Here is a 25,364-nt window from a genome sequence, read left to right on the forward strand (position 1 = left end):
TTTTTAAATTTATATGGGAATGCAGCCAGGCGTGGTGGCTCATGCCTGTAATCCCAGCACTTTGGGAGGCCAGGGCGGGTGGATCACCTGAGGTCAGTAGTTCAAGACCAGGCTGGCCAACATGGTGAAACCCCGTCTCTACTAAAAATACAAAAATTAGCTGGGCATGGTGGTGGGCACCTGTAATCCCAGCTACTCGGGAGGCTGAGGCAGGACGATCACTTGAACCTGGGAGGCGGAGGTTGCAGTGAGCCGAGATTGCGCCACTGCTCTCCAGCCTGGGCAACAAGAGCGAAACTTCGTTTCAAAAAAAAAAAAAAAAAATTATATGGAATTGCAAAAGGCCAAGAATAGCCGAGCCAATTTGGAGGGATTACAAAGTTGGACTTCTACTACAGATATAAAATCTTATTATAAAGCTACAGTAACTAAAAGTGTGATACTGGCAAGGATAAGACAAATACACCAATGGATTGTTCACCTGAATCACGATGCAGGAAAGAAGTCTTTTCAATGAATACTGCAGTATCAACTGAATATCCATATGGGAGAAATACTTCTTGATCTTTACCTCACAAATGAATTCCAGATTGATTATAGAACTGTGAAAGTTAACTATGAATTACAAACTCAAGTAACTATGAGTTTGTCATTTAAGTTCTTTTACTTCTTTTTTTTTACTTTAAATGAAGGGTGAACAGGTTAATTTAAGCTGAAACCCCAAATGACAGGTGATCAGAGTGAACCTGTGAATAATGACAGCGGCTATGTTTTCTTTGTTGACCAAAGCTGGAGTCCCTGGTCTCAGAGAAGCTTACAGGTGTGGGTGCATGGGCTAACTCAATGCTGAACCTTCATTCCACACTCCTAGTGTGTCCTCCTGTAACAAATTAGAGAGAAAGCTAGAAGCTGTATTTCTCAGACTTTCTTGCAGCTAGGGGTCTGGATGTGATTTAATTTTGGCCACGTAGATGCACCTAGAGAAGGCAGGCGTGAGATGCAGGCTGTGCTAAATGCCAGCAAGCAGGGTCATGGAAGCGCCTTTTCTGAGGCAGTGTGCAGACATGAGGTTCTTAAGTGGCAAGAGGAATGGTACAAAACATCTAACTGGAGGTAGACTGTAGCAAGCCTGACAAGTGTTGCAGAGAACCAGCAGTGGTAGTGTGGATTCCTAATTATGGCACTATCTGGACCCTCTCAATATTGGTATACTTGGGAGTGAGTGGTTTCCTGAACTTAGAAGAGGAAGCAGCTCTCCTGGTTGACCCGGTTCTGTAATGTGGCATTGGGAATGATTTCTCAAAGCTCTCTCAGTTCTCAACAATTCTAAGTTCAGATTAGTATGTCATTTAAAAAGTCTTCTCTTGCTTAAACTAAATTAGAATTAACTCTGTTCTCTGCAACTGGACCTTAAAATATTAGGTAATGGTGATGAGTCTGAGAAGGTAGTAAGGACACTGTCAGGAACTGTGCTGAGATTTTATCCTATTTGCATGCTTCCAGTCACAGTTTCATGGATCCTGACAAAAGAGATGAGACCCCTGGGTCAGAGTCGGATGACTTCATTCACAGCACAGCAAAAGCAGCATAAGTTTCATGTTCCATCAGTTCCCTTTGCCCTCCAAGTCCCATGTAGGCAATGCAGAGTGGCCCAGGTGGGTGCTGAGCACACACTGGGTTTGCATCATACGTGGGAGACATTATCTTTATTATACTGGACAGTAAAAGAACCTGACATCCTCTCAAGGGAGACACTCTATCTTCCAAGGCTGTTCACTACATAAATATCCTTGGAAAAGATAGTCAAAAGAAAGGTTGTCAGAGCCTCTGCTTCCCTGATGTGCAGAAATGCAAGAGACCCATGGAGAATTGTTTTCCAACACACTTTAGCCAGCTTTTCATGTGAACTATTCCCACTCTTGTTTTAGAGCCCAAGACCACGTTTTATCTTTTAAAAATATACTTTAATCTAACCATGGAATTTCACAAACATTTATATACAGTCAGAGACTAATTTGAAGTATGTTTTCCATTCATTTCAGCCATGAGAAAACACATTGCAGTCAAAATTAAAGATATCCATCCATAAATTACTTTTATTTCTCATTAAATGAGCACAGAGTCATTAGTATATTAATAACAGATATGTTTATTATTACATATCCATCAGTGCGGCTTTCAATACCACTTGAAACATGCATATCATCCTAGAGACGATCGGTTTTCCAGTGCTTCTTATCTGATACACATTACTGCAAAGCCATTATAAATTACTGAGGAGGTATTTGGTTAAAAAAATAAACAATAAATCATACTGTCCATATGAATCAACTCTTGTTACTGGACAAGAGTTTAACAGTATTTATCTGGTAATTCCTATGTTAACTGGAAAACATCATGGATGTATTGCCATATTTCCTTTTTATATTGGTGCGACCTTCTACATTTTTTGCAGTTTTATAAAGTCATTATTGTAGCAGGTAGTTTGATGCAAAGATTGTACTCAGTTTATGAAAGTCCAACAAACCTCTAAATATTTTAAATTAAACCAATTATCAATGAAAAACTCACTGACACATAATTTTTTGAAAATACATTTTTTGAAATTTCTATACTTACTCATGGCAGTAAAATAATTATCTCAAATTAAGGCACTAAAAGGACAATGCAACCCCCATTGAAAGTGTTCTAAGAATAATTTACATTTCAAACAGTGCATACATTTCTTATATGTTTGTTAACTTAATGTCTTTATCATTTAAAACCACAAAGAAATACATTATACAATTACAGAAAATGATGTACCCCACAAAATGCTTTTAAACTTGGTTCTTTTGTACAGTTAGTTTCCTAATGTCTCTAGTAGTAAAATAACTCAATATGGCTTGGCAAAAATGCATAGATTAAATGTAATTTTTTTTTGTCCTCTCCCATTCCCCAAACTTGCTGAAACATATACAGTATTTTGTAAAGCATAATGAAAGATATTTACTTTCTCCATCAAGTCCACCTTGGGCAATCAACAGTAAGGCTTTTAAATTCTACAGTGAGGGCACTGAAGTTCAAGTGATATCACTGCTTTCTTAAAATAGTTTTGTATAGTCTTGCAAGAGCACAAAAACTTAAGTCATTAAAAAAAAAACAAAACAAAACTTCAGTTTGTCTCATTTTGAGATATTTTCTTTACTCCTTCCATGAGCTGATCTTGATAGTGATGGCCGTTCCACTTGAAAGTGAAAGTCCCTTCCTCTTACTCATATGAGGAAAACTCTGTTCTATCACGACTGACAGGCATTTTCTTATAAATCCAAAAAGGCAGCACCTTTTAAAAAAAATATATCTACCTAAGCTTTCCCCCAACTGTACTTGCATTACATAGTAATAATTAATCTAATCTACCTGTAGGCAAACCCGCAATAAAAAAAACCCTCAGTGTGTTGTGCCAAAGCAAGGACAGAATAACAGCAATCTTAACCCTGAAGCCTGTGATATTTGTGTCAAAGAAACAGCCTGTCTGCTCTGCATGGTTAAAGAAGCCTGGTTTATCAGGTAGCATCCCACACGATTCCACAAGGCACTCAGTCACATGGTTAACTGTTGAGGGGGGGGGGAGAAAAACTAATTTAAGAAATGCACTCAGTTTAAAAATACAAGAAACAAACATTAGGAGGAAAGGTAAATATACATTATCTTTACATACAATAATTAACAATTACACAAAATTTGGAAAACAAGGAGTAGGAAAAATATACTTAGTATTCTCTCCTCTTTGTTTCTACACATTTTCTTACTCAGCTATAACCCCATTTCAAATCATTTTAGATCCAGTTTACACCCTATGCTCAGGAGAAGGCTGACATAGCATTCTACAGAATTAAGTTAGCAGTGAGGTGATAATACCTGGCATAGTATGGCGGCTGAGAAAGGAAAGGATATAAGTCATTTCAAAGAATTAGGCCTGGTTACTGACAATAGGGAATGAACAAAAGGGATGAATTCAAGATGGCTTTAAGCCTGCTTGGAAGATGTGGGTGACATTGGCAGCGAGGCAAATCAGTGTTAAGTCTCAGCTTCTAGATTCAAGTGGCCCTATTAATCTAGGGAGTACACTCTAGGGAAGGTGGTATGTGGTAGAATAGAGGCTTTGGAATTGGACAACATAGGCTTTAGAATTGGACAGAAATGATTTCCAATCCATTGGCTGTGTGATTGAGCAAACTGCTTAATTTCTCTGAGCCTTATTTACTAATGTGTAAAATGAGAACTTAATGAGATAAGATTTCATCATTTCTCTCCAAGAAAGAGTTAACTGCCAGGTGCGGTGGCTCCTGCCTGTAATCGCAGCACTTTGGGAGGCCCAGGAAGGTGCATCACCTGAGGTCAGGAGTTCAAGACCAGCCTGGCCAACATGTTGAAACTCCATCTCTACTAAAAATACAAAAATTAGTAGGGCGTGGTGGCGTGTGCCTGTAATTCCAGCTACTCAGGAGGCTGAGGTGGGAGAATAGCTTGAACCTGGGAGGCAGAGGTTGCAGTGAGCTGAGATTGCGCCACTGCACTCTGGCCTGGGTGACAGAGTGAGACTGTCTCAAAATGAATGAATGAATGAATGAATGAATGGTTATGCCTTATAATTGTTTATCATGGCATAAAACATATTTTTGGAAAAAAGTCCATCAAAAATAGTTAAACAGTCAGGCACAGTGGCTCACGCCTATAATCCCAGCACTTTGGGAGGCTGGGGCAGGCAGATCACTTGAGGTCAGGAGTTTGAGACCAGCCTGGCCAACATGATGAAACCCTCTTTCTACTAAAAATACAAAAATTAGCCAGGCGTGGTGGCATGCGTCTGTAATCCCCGCTACTTGGGATGCTGAGGCTGAAGAATTGCTTGAACTTGGGAGGTGGAGGTTGCAGTGAGCTGAGATAGCGCCGCCACTGCACTCCAGCCTGGGTGACAGAGTGAGACTCTGTCTCAAAAAACAAAAACAAAAACAAAAGGTGGGGATGAGTTCATGTCCTTTGAAGGGACATGGATGAGGCTGGAAACCATCATTCTCAGCAAACTAACATAGGAATAGAAAACCAAACACCACAGGTTCTCACTCGTAAGTGGGAGTTGAACAATGAGAAAACATGGACACAGGGAGGGGAACGTCACACACCAGAGCCTGTCTGGGGGTGGGGGGATAGCATTAGGAGAAATACCTAATGTAGACGATGGGTTGATGGGTGCAGCAAACTACCATGGCATGTGTATACTCATGTAACAAACCTGCATGTTCTGCACACGTACCCCAGAACTTAAAGTATAATAATTAAAAAAACATAGTCACTGATAATACCAAATAATTTTGTATGTTGGGATAGTATGGGAAGTTAACAAAAAAGGGAAAAACAATTTTGGTTTTTGTAGAAAAACTATGCCAACACAGTTAAAAAATAGAAAAGATGATTAAAGGTTTTATATGAATTTCTGCATTAAAAAAATTAACAAGTTGGTTAAAGCATTAAGGGTTAAAACTATGCCATGTACAGCAACTTATGACAATAAAATTAGACACAGAACTAAATAAATATAATATTGCATGTATTATTATTATTAAACTCTAACAAGAATAAGTTAAACTAATTTATAAAGTCACTACAATTCACATACAAAGACCTAAAAATGATGCCCTCTGTGGTGAAAAGCACAATTAGATTTCTGATTTTAATAGCTGTTATCCAATCATTTTCACATTGTTAAAAAGTTAGCATTTCAAATCCTTACCTAGTTTTTCCAGATGTATTTTTGACCACTTTCCGGAAAGACTGATTTGCAGTGGATCTTGTAGAAAGCGTTCGAGGGGAAGCACGAACAAAACCAGATGGTGGATTCTTAGGGATTTTCTTTACTAAATGAGTTACCCATTTTTTTTGTTCATCCTGAGAACATGCTAACAGCAGCATATCTCTTGCTGATGTTACATCATAACTTACTATGTTAAGGAGGGAAAAAAAAGCATAATTAAAGCCATATAGTTTTTTAAAATCCAACCTATCAAATGCATAGTTTTTCAAGTTCTTAAGGTTTTAAAAGTTTTAATATGCTTAATTAAGCATGAACAATATCTCATTCTCCTTAAGTTAAATAAGGCTGAAATTAAAAAAAAAATTAGTCAAACTAATAAAGTAAAATCAGAAATATAAAAAAATGTAAAACAAATAAATGTATTTAAAGAACATAAGTTTCTTATCTGAAAACAGCTATGGTCTGTATTCTTTCCCTCAAGCTACCTCTGAAAACTAGAAGATATTCTATGATACAGCATGCATGCTGATCCAGGCAGTGAATGCCAGACAAAAAGAAGAGGAAAAACTCAAGGGAGGAATAGAGTGGAACTTACCTGTTGCTCTTCTCTCCAACTTGGAATAATTTCTTAGCAGCATGTTTGTTTGTTTTTGTTTGTTTACAAGGGGGTGATTCTCTTTAAAAACATTGTTGGCCGGGCGTGCAATGGCTCACACCTGTAATCCCAGCACTTTGGGAGGTCGAGGTGGGTGGATCACCTGATGTCAGGAGTTCGAAACCAGCCTGGACAACATGGTGGAACTCCCTCTCTACTAAAAATACAAAATTAGCCGGGTGTGGTGGCACACGCCTATAGTCCCAGCTACTCAGGAGGCTGAGATAGGAGAATCACTTGAACTTGGGAGGCAGAGGCTGCAGTGAGCTGAGATCATGCCACTGCACTCCAGCCTGGGCGAGACAGAGTGAGAATCCATCTCAATCAATCAATCAATCAATAAAAATAAATAAAAACATTTTAAAAAGCTAAATCTGTAAATAGCTGCATATTGCCCCACCAGTGTCAAAATACTACTTTTTATAATCTCTTTTCAACTTGGTATAGAAATCACTACACATAAGTTAGTTCATTGAGACTTAAAACTAAGTTTAAGTTGTAACAATAATTACCATGCCTTACCTTTACATGGACAAATTAAGTCCTCTTTCTTATCTAAGTGATCTCTGTGGCACTTAACATGGCATCTTCGACACTCTAGGGCAGGGGGTGGCTTAAAAACATGCCAGAGAGGTTTGGCACAGGCATCACAATTGGCAGGAAAGTGGTAGAGTGTAGGAATAAACTCATGGCCTTTGTGATTTTGGAAATTAGTTTTTTCAGCTTGTTGTACTGGTTCCATCTCTACATCTTTTCTACATTCACCTTCATTTGCATATAGTATCTACATTCAGGAATGGTGAAAGGAAAAGATTTTAAAAATTTGGTATATTTTACATTTACTTCACAAAAATGCTTAGGACTTAGATTCTTTAAAATTATAACTTCAGATTTTTACCTGGAATATTTTAGGAATTTCTTCAGTTTCAGCTCTATACACATCTCCTTGGGTTACAGGTCTAACGTGAAACAGTTTACTAAAATAAAAATAAATATAGGCCATTTACAAAAACTCATTTATTGTAAAAGACATTTCACTAAAGAGGACATATAGGTGGTAAATAAGCACATAAAAAGATATTCAACATCATCAGTCATTAGAGAAATGCAAATTAAAACCACAATGAGTGTCACTACACATCTATCAGAGTTAAAAAAAAATAAAAACAGTAGTAACACCAAATGCTGGTGAGAATGCAGAGAAAGTAAATCACTCATATACTGCTGATGGAAACATAAAATTACAGAGCCACTCTGGAAAAAGAGTATGGCAATTTCTTAGAAAACTAAACATATGCTTACCATATAACCCAGCAAACTGCACTGTTGGGCCTTTAATTTCAAGAAACAAAAATTCATATAACATTTTATATCTATTTAAAAAAACCTGCACATCGATGTTCATAGGAGCTTTATTCATAATAACCAAAACCTGGAAACAACCCAAATAAATGGGTAAGCAAACTGTGATACATCTATACTATGGAATACTACTCAACAAGAAAAAAACAAATTATACTTGGATTGATCTTAAGGGAATTATACTGAATGGGAAAAAAAGCTGATCAGAAAAGATTACACATTATTTGATGCCATTCATATAACACTCTTGAAGAGACAAAATTATGGAGATGGAGAACAGATTAATGTTGCTATGGATTAAGGAGAGGTGGAGGAAGGAAGCTGCCTTTTGACTACAAAAGGAGTAGCACAGGAACGCTTGTGATGGAATTGTTCTGTATTTTGAGTGTGGTGGTGGTCATATGAATCTATACACGTGAGAAAGGCATACAGATTGGAAAGAAAGGAGTAAAACCCTTTATTTGGCGATGACATGATTGTATGCAGTTGTCTCATGGTATCTGTGGCAGATTGGTCCCAAGACCCCGGAGGATTTTGAAGAGAGAGAGTGAAAGAGAAAGAGAAAGAGAGGGAAGAAGGGAAGAGACAGGAAAAAAAGAAAAGATAAGAAATGGTGTAGTATTTGTATATAACCTAAGTACACCTTCCTGTATATTTAAAATTGTCTCTAGATAATACTTAATACAATGTAAATGCTATGGAAATTGTTATTATATTATATTGTTTAGAGAATAATGACAAGAAAACAAATCTGTACATATTAAGTACAGATACAACCACAATAGGCCTAACTACATTTTCAATCCATGGTTGGATGAATATACAGATGCAGAACCCATGGATACAGAGGGCTGACTGTATGTAGAAAAGCCCTGTGGAATTGATCCCAAAACCCCACAACCGTATAAAACTGTTAAGTGCAAAGCAAGATTAAATGATTCAAGGTCAACATATAAAAACAAATACTGTTGGAACAACCAGATACCTATGTGGGGGAAAAAAAGCCAACCTGACCTAAACAACTACCTCTTACCAAACACAGACCACAAAAGGCAGAAAACATTTTAAAAATTGGTACACTGATCCTCATTAAAAGACACCATTAACAAAATCAACAGGTAAGCAACAGATTGGGAAATATTTGCATTACATATTTCTAACATAGGATTCTTATTCAGAATATATATAGAACTCTTAAAAACCAATCTTAAAAACATAAGCAACCCAATTTAAAAATGGGCAAAAGACTTGAAAAAACTTAAGATATACAATGGCTAATAATGACATGAAAGATTCTTGGTATTATTAGTTATGAGGAGAATGCAAATTAAAATAACAATGAGATAGCATTTAACATCCACTAGAAAAGCTAAAATCAAAGGTTGATATCACCAAATGTTGGTGAGGATGTGGAGCAACTGAAACTCATACTGTTGGTGAATATAAAATAGTGTGACATAATAATTTTTGAGAATTGTTTGGTAGATTTTTAAAAAGTTAAACACAGATCTACTTTATAACCCAGGATACCACTCCTAGGTATTTACCCATGAGAAATGAAAACATAAGTTAAAAAAAGGAATGCTCATAAGTCTTATTTACAATAGCCCCAAATTGGAAGCAACCCAAATGTCAATCAACACAAAAATGGATAAACAAATTCATGCAATGTTATACTATTCAGCAATACAAAGAACAATCAATACATACACCACCACAGGTGCAGGCTGAGTCAAAGATGCTAGGCACAAAAGTGTACATTACTGTTTAATTCCATTTATATGAAGTTCTAGAACAGGCAAAACTAATCTTGGCAATAGAAATCAGATCATGGGAAGAGGCACAAGTGAGCTTTCTTTTTTTTTTTTCTTTTTTTTTTTTTTGAGATGGAGTCTCACTCTGTCACCCAGGCTGGAGTGCAGTGGCACAATCTTGGCTCACTGCAACCTCCGCCTCCCGGGTTCAAGCGAGTCTCCTGCCTCAGCCTCCCGAGTAGCTGGGGTTACAGGCACCTGCCACCACGCCCAGCTAATTTTTTGTATTTTTAGTAGAGACAGCATTTCACCATGTTGGCCAGACTGGTCTCGAATGAACTCCTGACCTCATGATCCTCCCACCTCAGCCTCCCAAAGTGCTGGGATTACAGGTGTAAGCCACCACACTCGGCCCAAGTGAGCTTTCTTTATAAATCAAAAAAAAAAAAAAAATGCTTTTTTTCAGAGACAGGGTCTCGCTATGTCACCCAGGCTGGTCTCAAACTGAACTCAGGCCAACCGCCCACCTTGGTCTCCCAAAGTGCTGGGATTAGAGGCATAACCACTGTGCCCAGCCACAAGTGAGTTTTCTAAAGAAATACGTTTTTTTTTTTATCTTTTATTGAGTGGTGATTATATGAGTGTTTACAACTGTAAAAAGTTACTGAAGAGAACACTTAAGATCTATGAACTTTATTGTGGGAAATTATACCTTAATAAAGAGAGGAAAGAAATCTCTCATCAATCTAAAAAGTATTTAACTTAGTTGAAAGATAGTATCTTTCATATTAGTGTTTATGTATTATTTCACTTAAGCTGATAATTTAAATTTTGACAACTAAAGCTGTTTATTAAAAAAATAGAAAATAAAATGAGTATTCTCTAGAACTTGCTTCTTTTTACATTCTAACTATAACCAGCTCCACAAATACTTAATTCCAAAGGGATGACAATACTTTATTTTATATATATATTTCTTTTAAAAAGCAGTTACCAGACTTGACTTTGAATATATATTTTGTTGCATATGTTTTGCCTTTTCTCCTACTAGTCGGTAAGCTCCTTAATGATGGAATTTACTCATCTTTATACATACTACATAATCTATGATAATATAAGCAGCAATACTGAAGAAAACATTTTAGAATGAAGAAAAAATACTATATTATAGGCCTCTTTGACCTATCACTACAAAAGAACAGATATATTTATATTTCCCCTTAATAATGACCAAAGAATCCTACACAGTTGTTCTTTTATATCCACAGTGAATTGATTCCAGGAACTCCAAAAATATCGAAGTCCAAGTATGCTCAAGGCTCTTATATAAAATGGTGTAGTATTTGCATATAACCTAGGCACATCCTCCTGTATGCTTTAAAATCATCTCTTTATTACTCATAAGACATAATACAGTGTAAACGACGTAAACAGTTGTTATACTGTATTTTTTAAAGAAATTTGTATTATTTTTAATTGTTAGATTTTTCTTTCATATATATAAAATATATATAAAAAATATATAAATACATATAAAAAAATATAAATATATATAAAAATATATATATTATATAAAAATATATATATAATATATATATGATATATATATATTTTTGTGTGTGTGTGTGTGTGTGACAGAGTTTCGCTCTTGTGGCCCAGGTTGGAGTACAGTGGCGCAATCTCGGCTCACTGCAACCTCTGCCTCCCAGGTTCAAGCGATTCTCCTGCCTCAGACTTCTGAGTCTGGGACTACAGGCGCCTGCCACCACGCCCAGCTAATTTTTGTATTTTTAGTAGAGACGGGGTTTCACCATGTTGGCCAGGCTGGTCTTGAATTCCTGACCTCAGGTGATCCACCTGCCTCGGCCTCCCAAAGTGCTGGGGTTACAGGTGTGAGTCACTGCACCCGGCCCTTTTTCAAATATTTTCTATCCACAGTTGTGGATATGGAACCCACTGATACACAGCTGACTATACTTTTTGAAATGCTCTCTGAACTCAAACTACTAAACACTTGAAATAAAAAATTTGTCTTCCAAATACAGGAAATAAGTATATACATTTTTCCTTCTCACATTTTGCTGAAGATTTAATATAATGTCAACATTTATGCTTAAGAAAAACAGAAAAGTAGATAACAGTGTTGAAGTAACACAAAATATAAAATACATTTTAAGTCTAAAAATAATTATCAAAAGTTAGCTCTCAACCCCTTTAAAATTCAATCAAAGGCAACTTACTCTATGTCCAATACCATAGATGGATTGGATTGCTCCTTATCTTGTTCGTCATTATAGAACAAAATTTTTTTGCTGCTTACCACAACATACTGAAATAAGAAAAAATGGGGAAGAGTTACAAGAGCAACATTAACTTGGTTTAAAGTGATAAGCATAATATTTGCCACTAATATCTAGATTATATTGTATTAATGTAAAATCAATTCTAGTAAAAAAAAAAGTAGCTAATATAAGTTCTATGCTCCAAAGTAAAATATAGAACAAAATACCAGTTAGAAAATAATTAGGTATATGGTACCTGTTTCTTCCAGCCATATCGTTTGATATTTCCTCTATTTGGTACTGAAAGCCAACCTTCAATTCTTGACTCTAGGAGAAAAAGAATATATTTATCAGTCAGTCTTAAATTGTAACAAAAGAAAAACTATTAAAAGTTGTCTGACAGCATGCAGCAACAAGCAATTGAACACAACTAAATGAATAAGTGCTATAATTTGCTCTTCCATGCTTCAATCACACAAATCAACTTTAATGGCCATACAAATATTGCAGAAAAAAATTCCAAGCCACTTTTCCCATACAATTTAACATTTAGTACTCAATTACAAAAGTATGAAGTAACAATACCCTCAAGAGCCAGGCAAGACTGGAATGGATTGCAGCTTAAATGGGATATGATGTAGAAGACTTTATCATTTAACATTCATATAAAAATAATCAGCAAAAAAAAAGAAAAAAAAATAATGCAGCAAGTGGAACAAATCAGAGCCATGATTTACACAAGAAAGAGCAAGCAAAAGTATAGAAGTGTCCTATTACTCACAGAAGACAAGAATAGAAGATAAATAAATAAGGAATGCAGGCAGAATCAACTAGATATAAAGAATAAGAGACAAGTATTTGTTTTCTCAGTACAATATTCTGATTAAGCTTTTTGGTAAAACAACTTCAATTTGAATTTGTAACAATTTCAATAAAATTGTCCAAATTTGGTTGAGGGGAGCACTTAACTCTAGTGCTAAGTTCAATTACAATTCTACTCAAACTAAAGAGTTTTAAAGCCTCTTAAGTTTGTGATATCACAATTTGATAAACAGTAAAAACAACATAGAATCCATTTGGTCTACTGCCATTATTTCAACTAGTACGTGCATACCAGGAATTCCTTGACTATTTGATCAAGGCATTTTATAATAATTATTACTATTGTTTAAATATAACTAATGTCTACTAGAAATATCTGGGGGATAAAGACAACTCCATTAGAAATGGTTATTTTAGATCAGGTTGGAAATAAGAAAATCCATTCAATTTAACTATTTTCCATATCTACCTTATATTTGAAACACAAAAGAATAGAAAAATAACCGATTTCAAAGTATGACACTAAAATATGAGATTATACTATCATTCAAATGATAATCCTAAGGCAATATATTGTCCCCCTTCATATAATTTAAAAGCTATAAACTCAGTCTTACAGTAACAGTTAACAATAGGTAACATTTACTGATTTATTTATTCATAAATTTACTATTTGCCACATGCTTTATAATATCTCATATTTAACCTATGTATAAGTCCATGAATACAGGATATTATATTCCTAGGAATTCGGAAAAGGTTCTGCTGTCATCTTTCACTTACAAAAGAAGAGACTAAGGCTTAGCAGGGTAAACTGACTTGGGCAAGGCAACTCTATCAGTATCTATCAAAGCTCTACGGTTTCAAACCCCAGCAGTCTAATTTCTGAGCTTATGTTTCTAGAGCACAACACTATTCTGTTCGCAAACAAGCTTTGCAGTTGACTGAATTGTGGGAAATATTTTTTTCCCCTACTCCCACCAGGTACTTAATGTCTCCACACCTTTACTTGTGTTATTCCTCTTCATATAAATTGTTAAAATGGAGGAAATGATGAGATAACTTTAGTTCAAAATGATCTCTCTCTTCTCCCAACATTTCTCTTTTTCCTTTTGTTTTTGACATGAAGTCTTGTTATGTTGTCCAGGCTGGTCTCAAACTCCTGAGCCTCAGCTTCCTAAGCAGTGGCATGTACCACAGCACCTAGCTTTAATTGCTGCAATTTAGTTCATGAAGTAATTATTTTGTTGCTTAGGTAGTTCCTTGGTAAGTTTTGTGAGAGCAAGGACCATATCTTTTTTTTTTATTTTTTATTTTTTTATTTATTTACTTTTTTTATGAAGTATTTATTGATGATTCTTGGGTGTTTCTCGGAGAGGGGGATGTGGCAGGGTCATAGGATAATAGTGGAGAGAAGGTCAGGAGATAAACACATGAACAAAGGTCTCTGGTTTTCCTAGGCAGAGGTCCCTGCGGCCTTCTGCAGTGTTTGTGCCCCTGGATACTTGAGATTAGGGAGTGGTGATGACTCTTAAAGAGCATGCTGGCAAGGACCATATCTTAACACTTGATTTTATATATCTCATGGCAAATGACACAACGAGGTGGTACTTGACAGATATTTGTTGATTACTTTGTAATTCTGCATTTTTCTGAATTAGTCAATTAAAGTCATCCTTTGTAAATAGTGGTTCCAGTTTAAAAACCAAATGGGCAGTTTTATACTAAATAGCATGCAGAAGACTGTTGATCACATATTGATCATTCACCAACAATTTATCTTATAAAAGCAAAAAAGTTATTGCCAGAAATTTTCCCATTAGTGTGGTAGAAATTGCAGCTCTGGTTTTAAAGTCTAGTTTGGAAAACATTAAGACGAACATTAGTGAGAATGAAAAGTAGTCTTAATATCTGATAATACGAAGTTGTTTAGTATTAGTAATTCCTCACCAAAAACAAAGATATAAAACCCTTTGAATTCTTGACATTTACACAAAATTGTGTATGCCAAAATACCCTACACTTTCACATTATTTCTTTGTGACAATCCATGTCAAAAATATTTATGCTTTCTGGCTCTAGATGTGGGTTAATCTGCCAGTTTTCTTTAATATATCTTCAATAAGTTGTTATATGGTATGGCTTTATCTGTCATTTCAGTGTTCCTTAGAAATTGTATATATCAAGGGAATCTTATGAGTCAAATAAGCCAGAATTCTACATTTGCTCATATTTAAATTAAATGAAGAGGGGCAGGGAGAAAATAAATGAAGAAATCTGGAATGCAAATAAAGGTGTCAAGAATATGTGAAGGTTTTTGCCAATTTACAACAATGTCATGGGAGAAAATTTTAGTTTTTCCCTCTGGTGAATTCCCTCAGAGAAGCAACTGAACTAAGCTCAATAATAACAGATTAAAAAAATACATACTAGCTTCTCCTGTGTTTCCTTTCCTTACTCCTACCATAGTTACAAGATAATATACTTACTAATTTTTAAAATATATAAAGACCTCTTCTAAAATCGGGACCACCTGTAACTTAAGTGGTGATCTGGAGGTATAACGCTGTAAATTCCATCTTTTATATCAGAAGCACAGAAAACAGCTTCTCCAGATAACTAAATGAAACTCCCACTGAGAGAACCTCTAAGTCTGGATTATCTTTAATAATATTCTACATATTTACAAAAACAACTTGGCTCTAAATTTTATACAATATATTTGTAGAACAATTTTAACTTATAAGAAGTTAGATGTATATTACTGCAATATCAGCGATTTCTTTACCCAAATAAGAGACAATCTAACTATATGTACATCAATACTCGATATAGCCAATTCAAACATCAGAGCTAACCTCTGAAGACTACCTAATTTATTTAGCTATACCACAAACATACTGCTTAAGAAACAAGGCTAGAGAACCATTTCAAAACACTTTAATTAAATTCAAAAGTGATATAAAAAAGAAAATTAATTAACACTCAACAAGTCAGATACACTAACTTCAAATCACTGTAGATTTGGGCAAGGTCAGAAACATTCATATATTCAAATATTGGGAAACACACCAAGAGAGCCACCATTTTCAGGTTTAAGTTACATAACCTAAGGTCAAGCTGGATGGAAAAGGGTATGATACAAATAATCCATATGAGATAATGAATATTACTGGAGTATCAATGCCAAGTTTTCTTAATCCATCATCTATTTCTACATTTTCTTCAGATGTCTAGGTTAACAGTTCCAAAAGAAGAAAACAGAAAGAATGAGGAAAAGAAACATTTATCACATTAAAGTTTTTTGTCATCTAGGCAACAGGCATCCATAACCCTAAGGGTAACCTTTATGTTTGTATTGTGTGCTAGGTCACAACCTGCTACAGAACCAAAGAGAGGATAAAGACATAAAAGAATTAAGAGAATGAAGGTGACTTCAAGAACTTCAAAGAGTTATAAGTCAGAGAAGGAGTAACATTTTTTAATAAGGTTTTTAGAATTGGGAATTTTAGAAGGGAGATTTAATATTTAAGCTAGTTAATAACAAAATGGCCACTGAGGATTCATAGAGGCTGCGTTCTAGATGTACAAGATAATTAAATTATAATTATATTGAATAATGAAATCTAAGAGAAATAATAAAAGTTGCAGTGTCAGTTTATCCATCCAAGTACTTTAAAAAAAACTGAAAAATGTGACCCATATTTCAAAAAGCCATTATTTTAACTTGGAGTAAACTTAATCTATTCAAAGTCCTCTCCTTTTTAGTACGTATATTCATTTACTAATTTTCTAAACTGAAGTAAAAATTAATCATTAGCCATTACCTTCAAGACATTTTTTAGACACTTGAATGATATGTAACTATCTAATATTAAGAATGAATATCAACATTCTTTAACAATTCTTCCTAGATATGACTGCAAAACCTTAACTTTATTTGCCAGGGACCATTTTTGAGCATCTAGTAAATGGTGGATTTAATACACATTTTCAATTTACTAGCAAAATATCTGACTCACAGAGAGGTAAATAATATTAACAAAGACTATCCATTAATTTCTACTTCCAATATGAAAGTCAAGGTTCAGCACTGTTGAGATTTTATGAAGTCTCAAAATTAAGAACACAGTAATAGGAAAAGAGGTATTAACTGGCCTCATTTTCTAGCAAGGGAGAATGGCCACCAAGTACTCCCTGCCCCACTTGGTTTGGACTTTGATAACCTTAAAATTCCTGAAAGTACACTAATATTCTAAGAAATATACTGAAAATGGAGCTAGTAGAAACATTTAAAAATCTCTTTGCTCAATAAGTCAATTTATTAGGTCAGGATTCTGAAATCTAAATGGATTCCCAGTCTAAGCCTGCCAATGAAGCCAGCTGATGGCACTATGAGCTTAGCCTTTCTGAATCAGCCATGATGGTGGGTAAAATTAATCACTTTCCTCATTAGCAGTCCCACCAGCTCACCTTTCAACTCAAATCTTCTAACTAGCATTCACCAATAATGTGTCCATTTCTGACATATTTAACCCAATACTAAGAAAACTAAGGTGCATATAAGGCATTATAAATAGTTAAAGGGAAATGGGTGGAATAAAAATAAAATTGGTCAGGATTTCGAATTGACACTAAATAGAGCAAGGTCGGCCAGGCGGGTGGCTCATGCCTGTAATCTCAGCACTCTGGAAGGCCAAGGCAGGCAGACAGCTTGAGCTCAGGAGTTCAAAACCAGCCTGGGCAATATGGTGAAATCCCATCTCTACAAAAAATTTAAAAAATTAGCCGGGTGTGGTGATGCGCACCTGTAGTCCTAGCTACTCAGGAGGTTGGGGCAGGAGGATCGCTTGAGCCCAGGAGGCAGGATCATGAACCAAGATCATGCCACTGCACTCTAGCCTGGGCAACAGAGTGAGACTGTTTCATACATACATACATACATATATACATACATACATATATGTATAGATCATATATATTACTTTATCATATTTCAATTAATAATGTTGGAAATTGTTTTAGCTTGATTATATTATCTTGAAATATAAATATATATGTATGCATGTACATATATGTATGTGTGTACACACATATGTATGTACATATATGTATGTGTGTACACACATATATGCATGTACATATATGTATGTGTGTACACACATATATGTATGTATGTACATATATGTATGTGTGTACACACATATATGTATGTATGTACATATATGTACATACATACTCCAGAAGTATCTCAGGGTTAATGAAGGGCTAATGAAGTGGGAATCTAACTTACAAATTCAGTTCAACAATTGAAAGAATGTAGCCAAACACTTCTAAAAGTCATATTCTTAGTGATGATTAAGTCTAACTTTAGAAAGATGTTCAAACAACTACTAAAGCTACAGGTTCTTATTAAATTCAAAGTGATCCTACAATAATGAATCATGTGTACCTGCAAGTTTCTCAAGAGGTAGGCAGTTTCAGAGAGCCAAAAACAGGTAAACAGAGGAGTTCCTTGACCATTAAAATAAGAAATATTTCTTCACTGCCTTTCCATTCCCAGATACCTAATTTTGACCTAGCAAAGCCACACGAGAATGAGGCCAGGGATCACATGGCATACAGAGAGGAGCTGAATTCATTTCCCAATTTGAGTCCCACTTTCTTGACCAAGAAAGATACTATAAAATTTTCTGAGTGACTCATCTAGTTCCTTATATCAAATTCACAATAACAAGTAATATCTGTTAAAACAGAATCCCAATATCAAACATGCTGCTTCATAAATATCTTCCTATTTATTATTCAGAAAATACACTAATTAAAATCTATTTTCAAGTTTATTACCATGTATACAAAACTTCCAAGACTCTGAACTAAGACTGTGTATATGTAAATGCATGTTTTAATAGTGATAACCTATTCATTTTATTTCTAAATTGAACTTATAGTATGTGTATTTTTCATCTCTGTAAAGTATATAAATGTACTATAGTTTACATGATGATTAAACCAAAAATGAGGTTGTGTTTATTTTTAAATTGATTCTCCACTGGGAAAGAGAAGACACAGAAAAAAGTCTCAAATCTTAGCCACTCATTCCTGCCTTTATTTGACACCCCTGGCCTCTTACTGCCCTGCCCAACCCATTTTATCTATTTCTCCAAACTTAAAACTTAACAAAGTCTGATTGAAGTTGATCACTACTCCACTAGATAGGGTTCTATATATAGCTGCTGTGGTTCTGATGATAAAGTACAGTTCTTAGTTTTAGCACAAGAATACATAAAATGTTAAAGAGCTATTACTCACAAAAACGTACAACTTTTAAAAAATAGTGAGATGTGTAGTAGCAGCTTTGACTCTCACTGTGGACTTAGGCTGCTCAAAATAGGTTCATAAACCTCTTATGGTTTTTATTCAGGTAAAGCTTCTTAGGTCTATTTAAATAGCCTAAGATTGCTTACAACTGCTCTACTCCACAAAATACACCAAGAGTATAATCATCATCAGGCCTTGGCTATCAGAAATAAGAATTCCTTCTTAGGAATCCATGGACAAAATGACAAGGAGGTAGAAAACCAAATGAAAGAAATATACACTAATTTCCATGACATTTATACATGTTTGAATGATACAGAATTATTCTTACCTGGGAGGTTTCCATCAGTTTCATCAGCACTAGGAAAACTAGCAACACTTGTAGAATCCGAGAGGTCCAAAAGTTTAGCACGCAATTGCTCAATATCACTCTCTTTGCTGGCCAACTGCATCTGAAGCTCATTCCTATGTGCACATTCTTCTACCAATTGCTAATTTTGAAAAGTATCAAGATAATATAATCAAGCTAAAATTATTTCCAACATTTTTAACTGAAATATGATAAAGTAATTTAAATTGCCAGTACCAAAAATGTACAGTAAACTTCATGAATGTTTGCTACCACAGATTTTGATACACTACAGAAATGTCAAGTTCTTTCTCAGTAATACATTGCTCGGACAAATTCCTTTTCTCCTTGCCTTAAAAAGAGTTTTTGTTTTTGTTTTCAAACATAAGCCATCAAAACAAAAAAGTTACAACAAAAGAAAATGCTTTTCTGGCTCCAAATGAAGTAGCTTTAAAGGTATAGAAAACTTCAGAAAACCATAACTGATGGAGCTAAAAAGCTTAGATCTAAGTGCCCGAGACCAGGTTCTCAATTTTGTTCTATTAACAAGCCAAGAGGTATCAAAAAATTAAGCTTGTTATTTTGATTTCAAAAAAGTGAGTCTTGACTAGAGAAAATAAATAAGCTACAATACTTCAAAACCTCTACCCCAATTATAGTTAATATTATAACAGCCGTATCCCAATTTCAGTCTGAAACCAAACAGGCAGAACCCTTGACTGTTCCCAAACTAAGTAAGATAAATAGATAACAAGTATATACAGAAATAATTTAAGAAAATAATCCTTCACACTCATGTCCATACACACACAAACCTTACCGCTTGCATGTCATTCAGTTCCTTCTGATGTTTCACTACCATCTGGTTGAATTTCTCTCTTTCTTGGTTGAGTTCCAGTTGTAGCTTTCGATTTTCCTTTTCCTTCTTTCTCAAATCTTGTGTATTAGCTTTCTTTCTATCAATTTTAAAATCTTTTCGATTCATTATTTCTGCCAACTTGTTAACAGCCTATTAAAATATTATTAATAAAGATCAATAGTGTAGTCATCCAATGTAATACTAAAATGTATTTTTTTCTTCAAAATCAGGAAGCAGGACTTTTTGTGTGTATGAAAATTAGGACAACTTCATGACGGTTGACACATGATAACTGGTAGCACAAGTAACTAACACTGACTTATCACACTACTTCAATGTAAGAACCAGGAGCCTTTCTTTGGTTAACTTTACAACCCAGTACTGAATCAAGAGTATGCTAATCCTACTCTGATGCTGGGTACTAACAAATAAAGCTTCTATGCCTTGGCCACATACTCTTATCTTCTACAACTATACAATATTACTAGGCAAGTTAGCTTTCTTAACTGAAATCCTATTTCTTTTTCTTTTTCTTTTTTTTTTTTGAGACTGAGTCTTGCTCTGTCGCCCAGGCTGGCATGCAGTGGCATGATCTTTGCTCACTGCAACCTCTGCCTCCTGGGTTCAAGCAATTCTCTTGCCTCAGCCACCTGACTAGCTGGTATTACTGGAGCGCACCACCACGCCCGGCTAATTTTTATATTTTTAGTAGAGACTGGGGTTTCGTCATGTCAGCCAGGCTGCTCTCGAACTCCTGGCCTTAAGCGATCTGCTGGCCTCAGCCTCCTAAAGTGCTGGGATTACAGGCATGAGCCACCGCACCTGGCCTTGAAATTCTATTTCACAAATAAGTTTTTTATAGTTAGAGGGGAGAGAATTTATTTGTTCTGATGAAAAGCTTGAACCTTATTAGCCTTGGTTTTAGGAAAAAGCGCATAAAGAGCAATGATTAACTCAAAAATGAACATGTGGAAAAGATCGAAAGCATGTATACCTGTGTTTTAAGGGTTCGTTCAGTGTTGATATTCTTTTCAAAGGCAGCCTTAAGATTACTGATCTCCTCCTCCTTCTCCAGTTTATATTCTGTCAACAAATTACATTAAATGTTATTGTATGGTATTAATTTAATTTCTGCATTTCAAACTAACAATGTCCTTAATTATTCAAATAAGTATACATTACACAGTAACTTTCAGTAACTTAATTACGATAATTCTTAAGGCTACAGAAGTTACTTAATATATGAAAACAGGTATCTTAGAAACCTAACACAACATAGGTAAAGATAAATCACTGAATTTGATCTAACATGATGATTTTTTAAAAATTCTACATACCTTCCTCTGCCTTCTTCATTTTCTCTGTTAGCTCTTCATTCTCTCTTCTTAATATTTCAATATCTTTGGTTAGCATGCTGTTTGCTTCTTCAAGCTAAACAAAGCACACAAAAGTTTAAGCTCCAGCCTCTTTGCTATTCTCATATTTCAGGCAATAACCTTTAAATATACTGCTAGATAAAGACAGGTCAGACACTGCTGAACTACAGCAAATGTCTGGTTTCCAGCTTAAAATATGTAAATATAATTACATCAAAAATATTTAAAAGCAGTTAACAGCATCCAAAAATTATTTCATTGTATGCATATAGATATATGTATGAACAAAAGGGGGGCATACGTAATGGCAAGATAACTAGATTGCAAACTAAGAAATTTGTATTTAGTTCTAGCTCTGCGATTAACCTAGTATGTGACCCTGAGCAAGTCATACTTTTTCTGGACTTCAATATCTTTATCTGAATATTGATGATGAAAACGATAATAAAAAAATTTATTTATAGATTACTTTTAGTAATGTATAATAATTACTTGTTATATGTTATATTAATCATTCTATGTCTACTGTCTTATTTAATCCTCATAACAATCATGTGGAAGAGATATTACTATTTCTATTTTATAGATGAGAAATCTGAGGCTTAGAGAAGTTAAAGCCAACTTTGCCGAGACCATATAACTTCTTAGGGGCAAAACTGGAACCCAGAGTGACTGATAGTGGCTTTAGAAGAAAAATCTAACTCCTCTTTTTAGTCCCATGATTCTATATAGATTACAGTATAAACCTCAGGAATAGGTAATTGTTTGGAGTGCTGGTTTTCTTATAATGGATTTATATATTATCCCAAGAATTCCTCATTCCCAAATGGTTTCTCTATATTTCACAGAATTCTGGCCCATAAAATCAGTTGCAATGTATTAAGAGAACAACATATGAATTTAAGCTAAGCCATTACTTCATATGAAATATAACTAATAAGATCTACAGCCAGAAAAACAGCCCAATATTGCATTGGTTCTGTCCCTATACAAACAAAAGCCCAATATCTTGAAGAAGAATTTCAATAATTAACAAATGTTTGGTATTATACAAACTATTTTATACCTGAGTACAGAATGACCACTATGTATTAACACAGAAGTAAATACACTTGCACATACACTTACCCTAATACTTTCAGATATGACCTATTGTGATTTAAATAAATTTTATATAACTTACCTGACTATCACACTTACCCGACTAACAGTGTGATCTTTATCTGTAATCTCTTGTCTATTTCTTGAAGCAGCTTTCTTGCTTTCTTGTGTCAATTCAAAATACTGTTCTTCCAGAAGGCCTCGCGCCAACTGCTCAGACTCAGCTTTTGTTTCTGCTAGATCCAACTGAGTAGCAAGAGTTTCTCTGTAACAATTTTTTAAGAGAAACTGATGTAAACAAATTCAGTTCATTCTTCCAACTTAATCATATTCTTAAAAACACAATTAACTTTAAATGATAAAAAGAATTATTTTATTGCTTAAAATAAATTTAAATCCATTGCTAACTTTCTATAAAAGTAATGAATTTAACCTCTCACATGTTGAAAAATTATAAAAACCATTTAGTTTTCTATCTCATATTGTGCTTAACTAAAAAAGGTAATAAAGCAATAGCAAATAGTCTGCTTTTGAAAAGAAATTTCTTGTGGATTTGGAATGGAAGGCAGCATGACATAGTGGAAAAGTTATTGACTTGTTAATCAGCAGGCTAGACCCAGAACTTTATCTCTGTTTTATCATTAACTAATTGAGTAGAGACACTGGGAAAGTCCCTTACACTTCCTGCAGTTCAGTTTCAACAAATCTGTAAAATGAGATGGTTAAACTAGTCCCTTCCAGCTCCGAGATTAAATGAGATTATGAAAACATATAAGAGATTTGCAAATCACTACATATTAATCTGAGAATGCTCCCTGGAAATGATACTAAAACATTTCAGAACTGACATTCAGCCCAAGACAACTCCAGTTTACCTACTCTTCTCAAAGAGCCTCTCTTGGATAAGCTCTCTTAGTCACTACTGTATTCCCTGAACAGAGTAGGTGCTCAATAAATATGTTCTGAATGAGTAACTTCCACCTCCTATTTTCTAGTGAGTATTACAATTCAAACTTCCTGCCTGAAGCCTCAAGAGGGAGACATATAGTAAACACACACACATACACACACAGAGAAAATTCATTAATTCACCTAACAACTATTTACTTGAAGGTTTACTAAGTACTACATTATGTTTACTATGCATCATGCTGTTCTAGGAATTAAGAGATACAGCAGGCTGGAAGCAGTGGCTCATGCCTGTAATCCCAGCACTTTGGGAGGCTGAGGCGGGCAGATCATGAGGTCAGGAGTTGGAGACCAGTCTGGCCAACGTAGTGAAACCCCATCTCTACTAAAAATACAAAAAATTAGCCAGGTGTGGTGGTGTGTGCCTGTAATCCCAGCTACTTGGGAGGCTGAGGTGACAGTGCGAGACTCCGTCTCAAAAATAAATAAATAAATAAATAAATAAATAAATAAATAAATAAATAGACACAGCAGTAACAAAGTTCCTGCCCTCAGGGAGCATGCATTAGTGGGGCCATACAGGCATTTTAAAAAATGAACAAGTGCTATATAGTATGCCACAGAGAATAATACAAGATAAAATATGGAAAGTTATGAATATGATCACTTTTATTACAGGGTGATCAAGGAGGCCTCTCTGCTAAGACAATATAGTAGAAGAAAAGTAGAGGGAAGAGAACAACAGATACTGTAAGGCTTTCCAAGGCAATACAAAGACTTTGACTTTTATTCTGGTACTCTGATGTTTTAGAAAGATCATTCTGGCTGCTGTATTAAGATCAGACAGTAGGGGGACAATGGCAGAAGCTGGGATACCAGTTAGGAGACTACTGAAACAATCAAGATTGGAGATGATGGCAGTTTGGACCAGGTCAGTAAATGGTACAAGTAGTGAGAAGTGATTAGAGTCTATACATAATTTTTAGTTAACACTGGGAAAATTTGTCGGTGGACTGCATTTAGAGTGTAAGAAAAAAAGAAGAATCTAGGATGACTCTAAATTTTTCACTTAAACAACTAGGAATAACAGAATTGTTCAGGACTGAAATGAGGAAGACAGGAAGGAGCAGTTCGCAAGGTGAGGGAATCAGGAAGTTTTTTCTGGACACGTTAAATGTGGGGTGCTTAACACTCAAGCAGAGATGTCAATTAGACAGCTGGATACCTAAGTCTGGAATTCAAGGGAGAATGTACTTGGACTCTGACACCACTTAAAGCCACAAGGCTGGATGAGAACAAGTAGGGAGTAATCCTTTGAGTGCTCCAAACTCTTAAGGGTCTCAGCAATTAGAAGGGAAAAAGGAACAAAGGAGGCTGAGAAAGAGTAGCCAGTTCAATAAGGAAAATACAGTATGTGGTGTCACAGAAGCCAAATGAAGACATTTTCTCAAGAGAGTAATCAACTAAGTCAAATGCTGCTATGAAATAAGGTGAGAACTGAGAAGTCACTATTAGGAAGACCCCACTGACCTTGAGAAGAGTTGTTTTGTTAGCATGATGAATGCAAAAGTATGACTGGAGTGAGCTCAAGAGAGAATGGAAGAAGATGGTGGAAGGTTACCTGGTATGTTACTTTTCAAGTAAGTTGGCTATAAAAAAAAGAACAGTGGGATGGTGGCTACCATGTAGATAATGTAGTTAAAAGATGCAGTTTCGCTCTTGTTGCCCAGGCTGGAGTGCAATGGTGATCTTGGCTCACTGCAAACTCTGCCTCCTGAGT

General features: G+C 35.2%; 1 protein-coding gene across 2 annotated transcripts in view; it reads right to left on the reverse strand.

Annotated features, from left to right (window-relative positions):
* Nucleotides 1-2,069: 2,069 nt before the first annotated feature.
* The window catches only part of ROCK1 (Rho associated coiled-coil containing protein kinase 1), a 165,968-nt gene continuing 142,673 nt past the window's right edge, over nucleotides 2,070-25,364 (reverse strand). For both annotated transcript variants that reach the window (XM_024235926.3, XM_054538179.2), the window contains exons 23-33: nucleotides 22,775-22,940; nucleotides 21,536-21,629; nucleotides 21,193-21,281; nucleotides 20,160-20,348; nucleotides 19,322-19,481; nucleotides 12,104-12,174; nucleotides 11,806-11,894; nucleotides 7,348-7,426; nucleotides 6,972-7,233; nucleotides 5,774-5,981; nucleotides 2,070-3,594 (exon numbers count right to left, since the gene is read on the reverse strand). In XM_024235926.3, coding sequence (XP_024091694.1) covers nucleotides 3,591-3,594; nucleotides 5,774-5,981; nucleotides 6,972-7,233; nucleotides 7,348-7,426; nucleotides 11,806-11,894; nucleotides 12,104-12,174; nucleotides 19,322-19,481; nucleotides 20,160-20,348; nucleotides 21,193-21,281; nucleotides 21,536-21,629; nucleotides 22,775-22,940 — 1,411 coding nt within the window. In that variant the 3' untranslated portion in view covers nucleotides 2,070-3,590. The remainder of the gene's footprint in view (nucleotides 3,595-5,773; nucleotides 5,982-6,971; nucleotides 7,234-7,347; nucleotides 7,427-11,805; nucleotides 11,895-12,103; nucleotides 12,175-19,321; nucleotides 19,482-20,159; nucleotides 20,349-21,192; nucleotides 21,282-21,535; nucleotides 21,630-22,774; nucleotides 22,941-25,364) is intronic.

This window comes from Pongo abelii, chromosome 17 (assembly GCF_028885655.2).
Source record: "Pongo abelii isolate AG06213 chromosome 17, NHGRI_mPonAbe1-v2.0_pri, whole genome shotgun sequence".
In the NCBI taxonomy this organism is placed as follows: Eukaryota; Metazoa; Chordata; class Mammalia; order Primates; family Hominidae; genus Pongo; species Pongo abelii.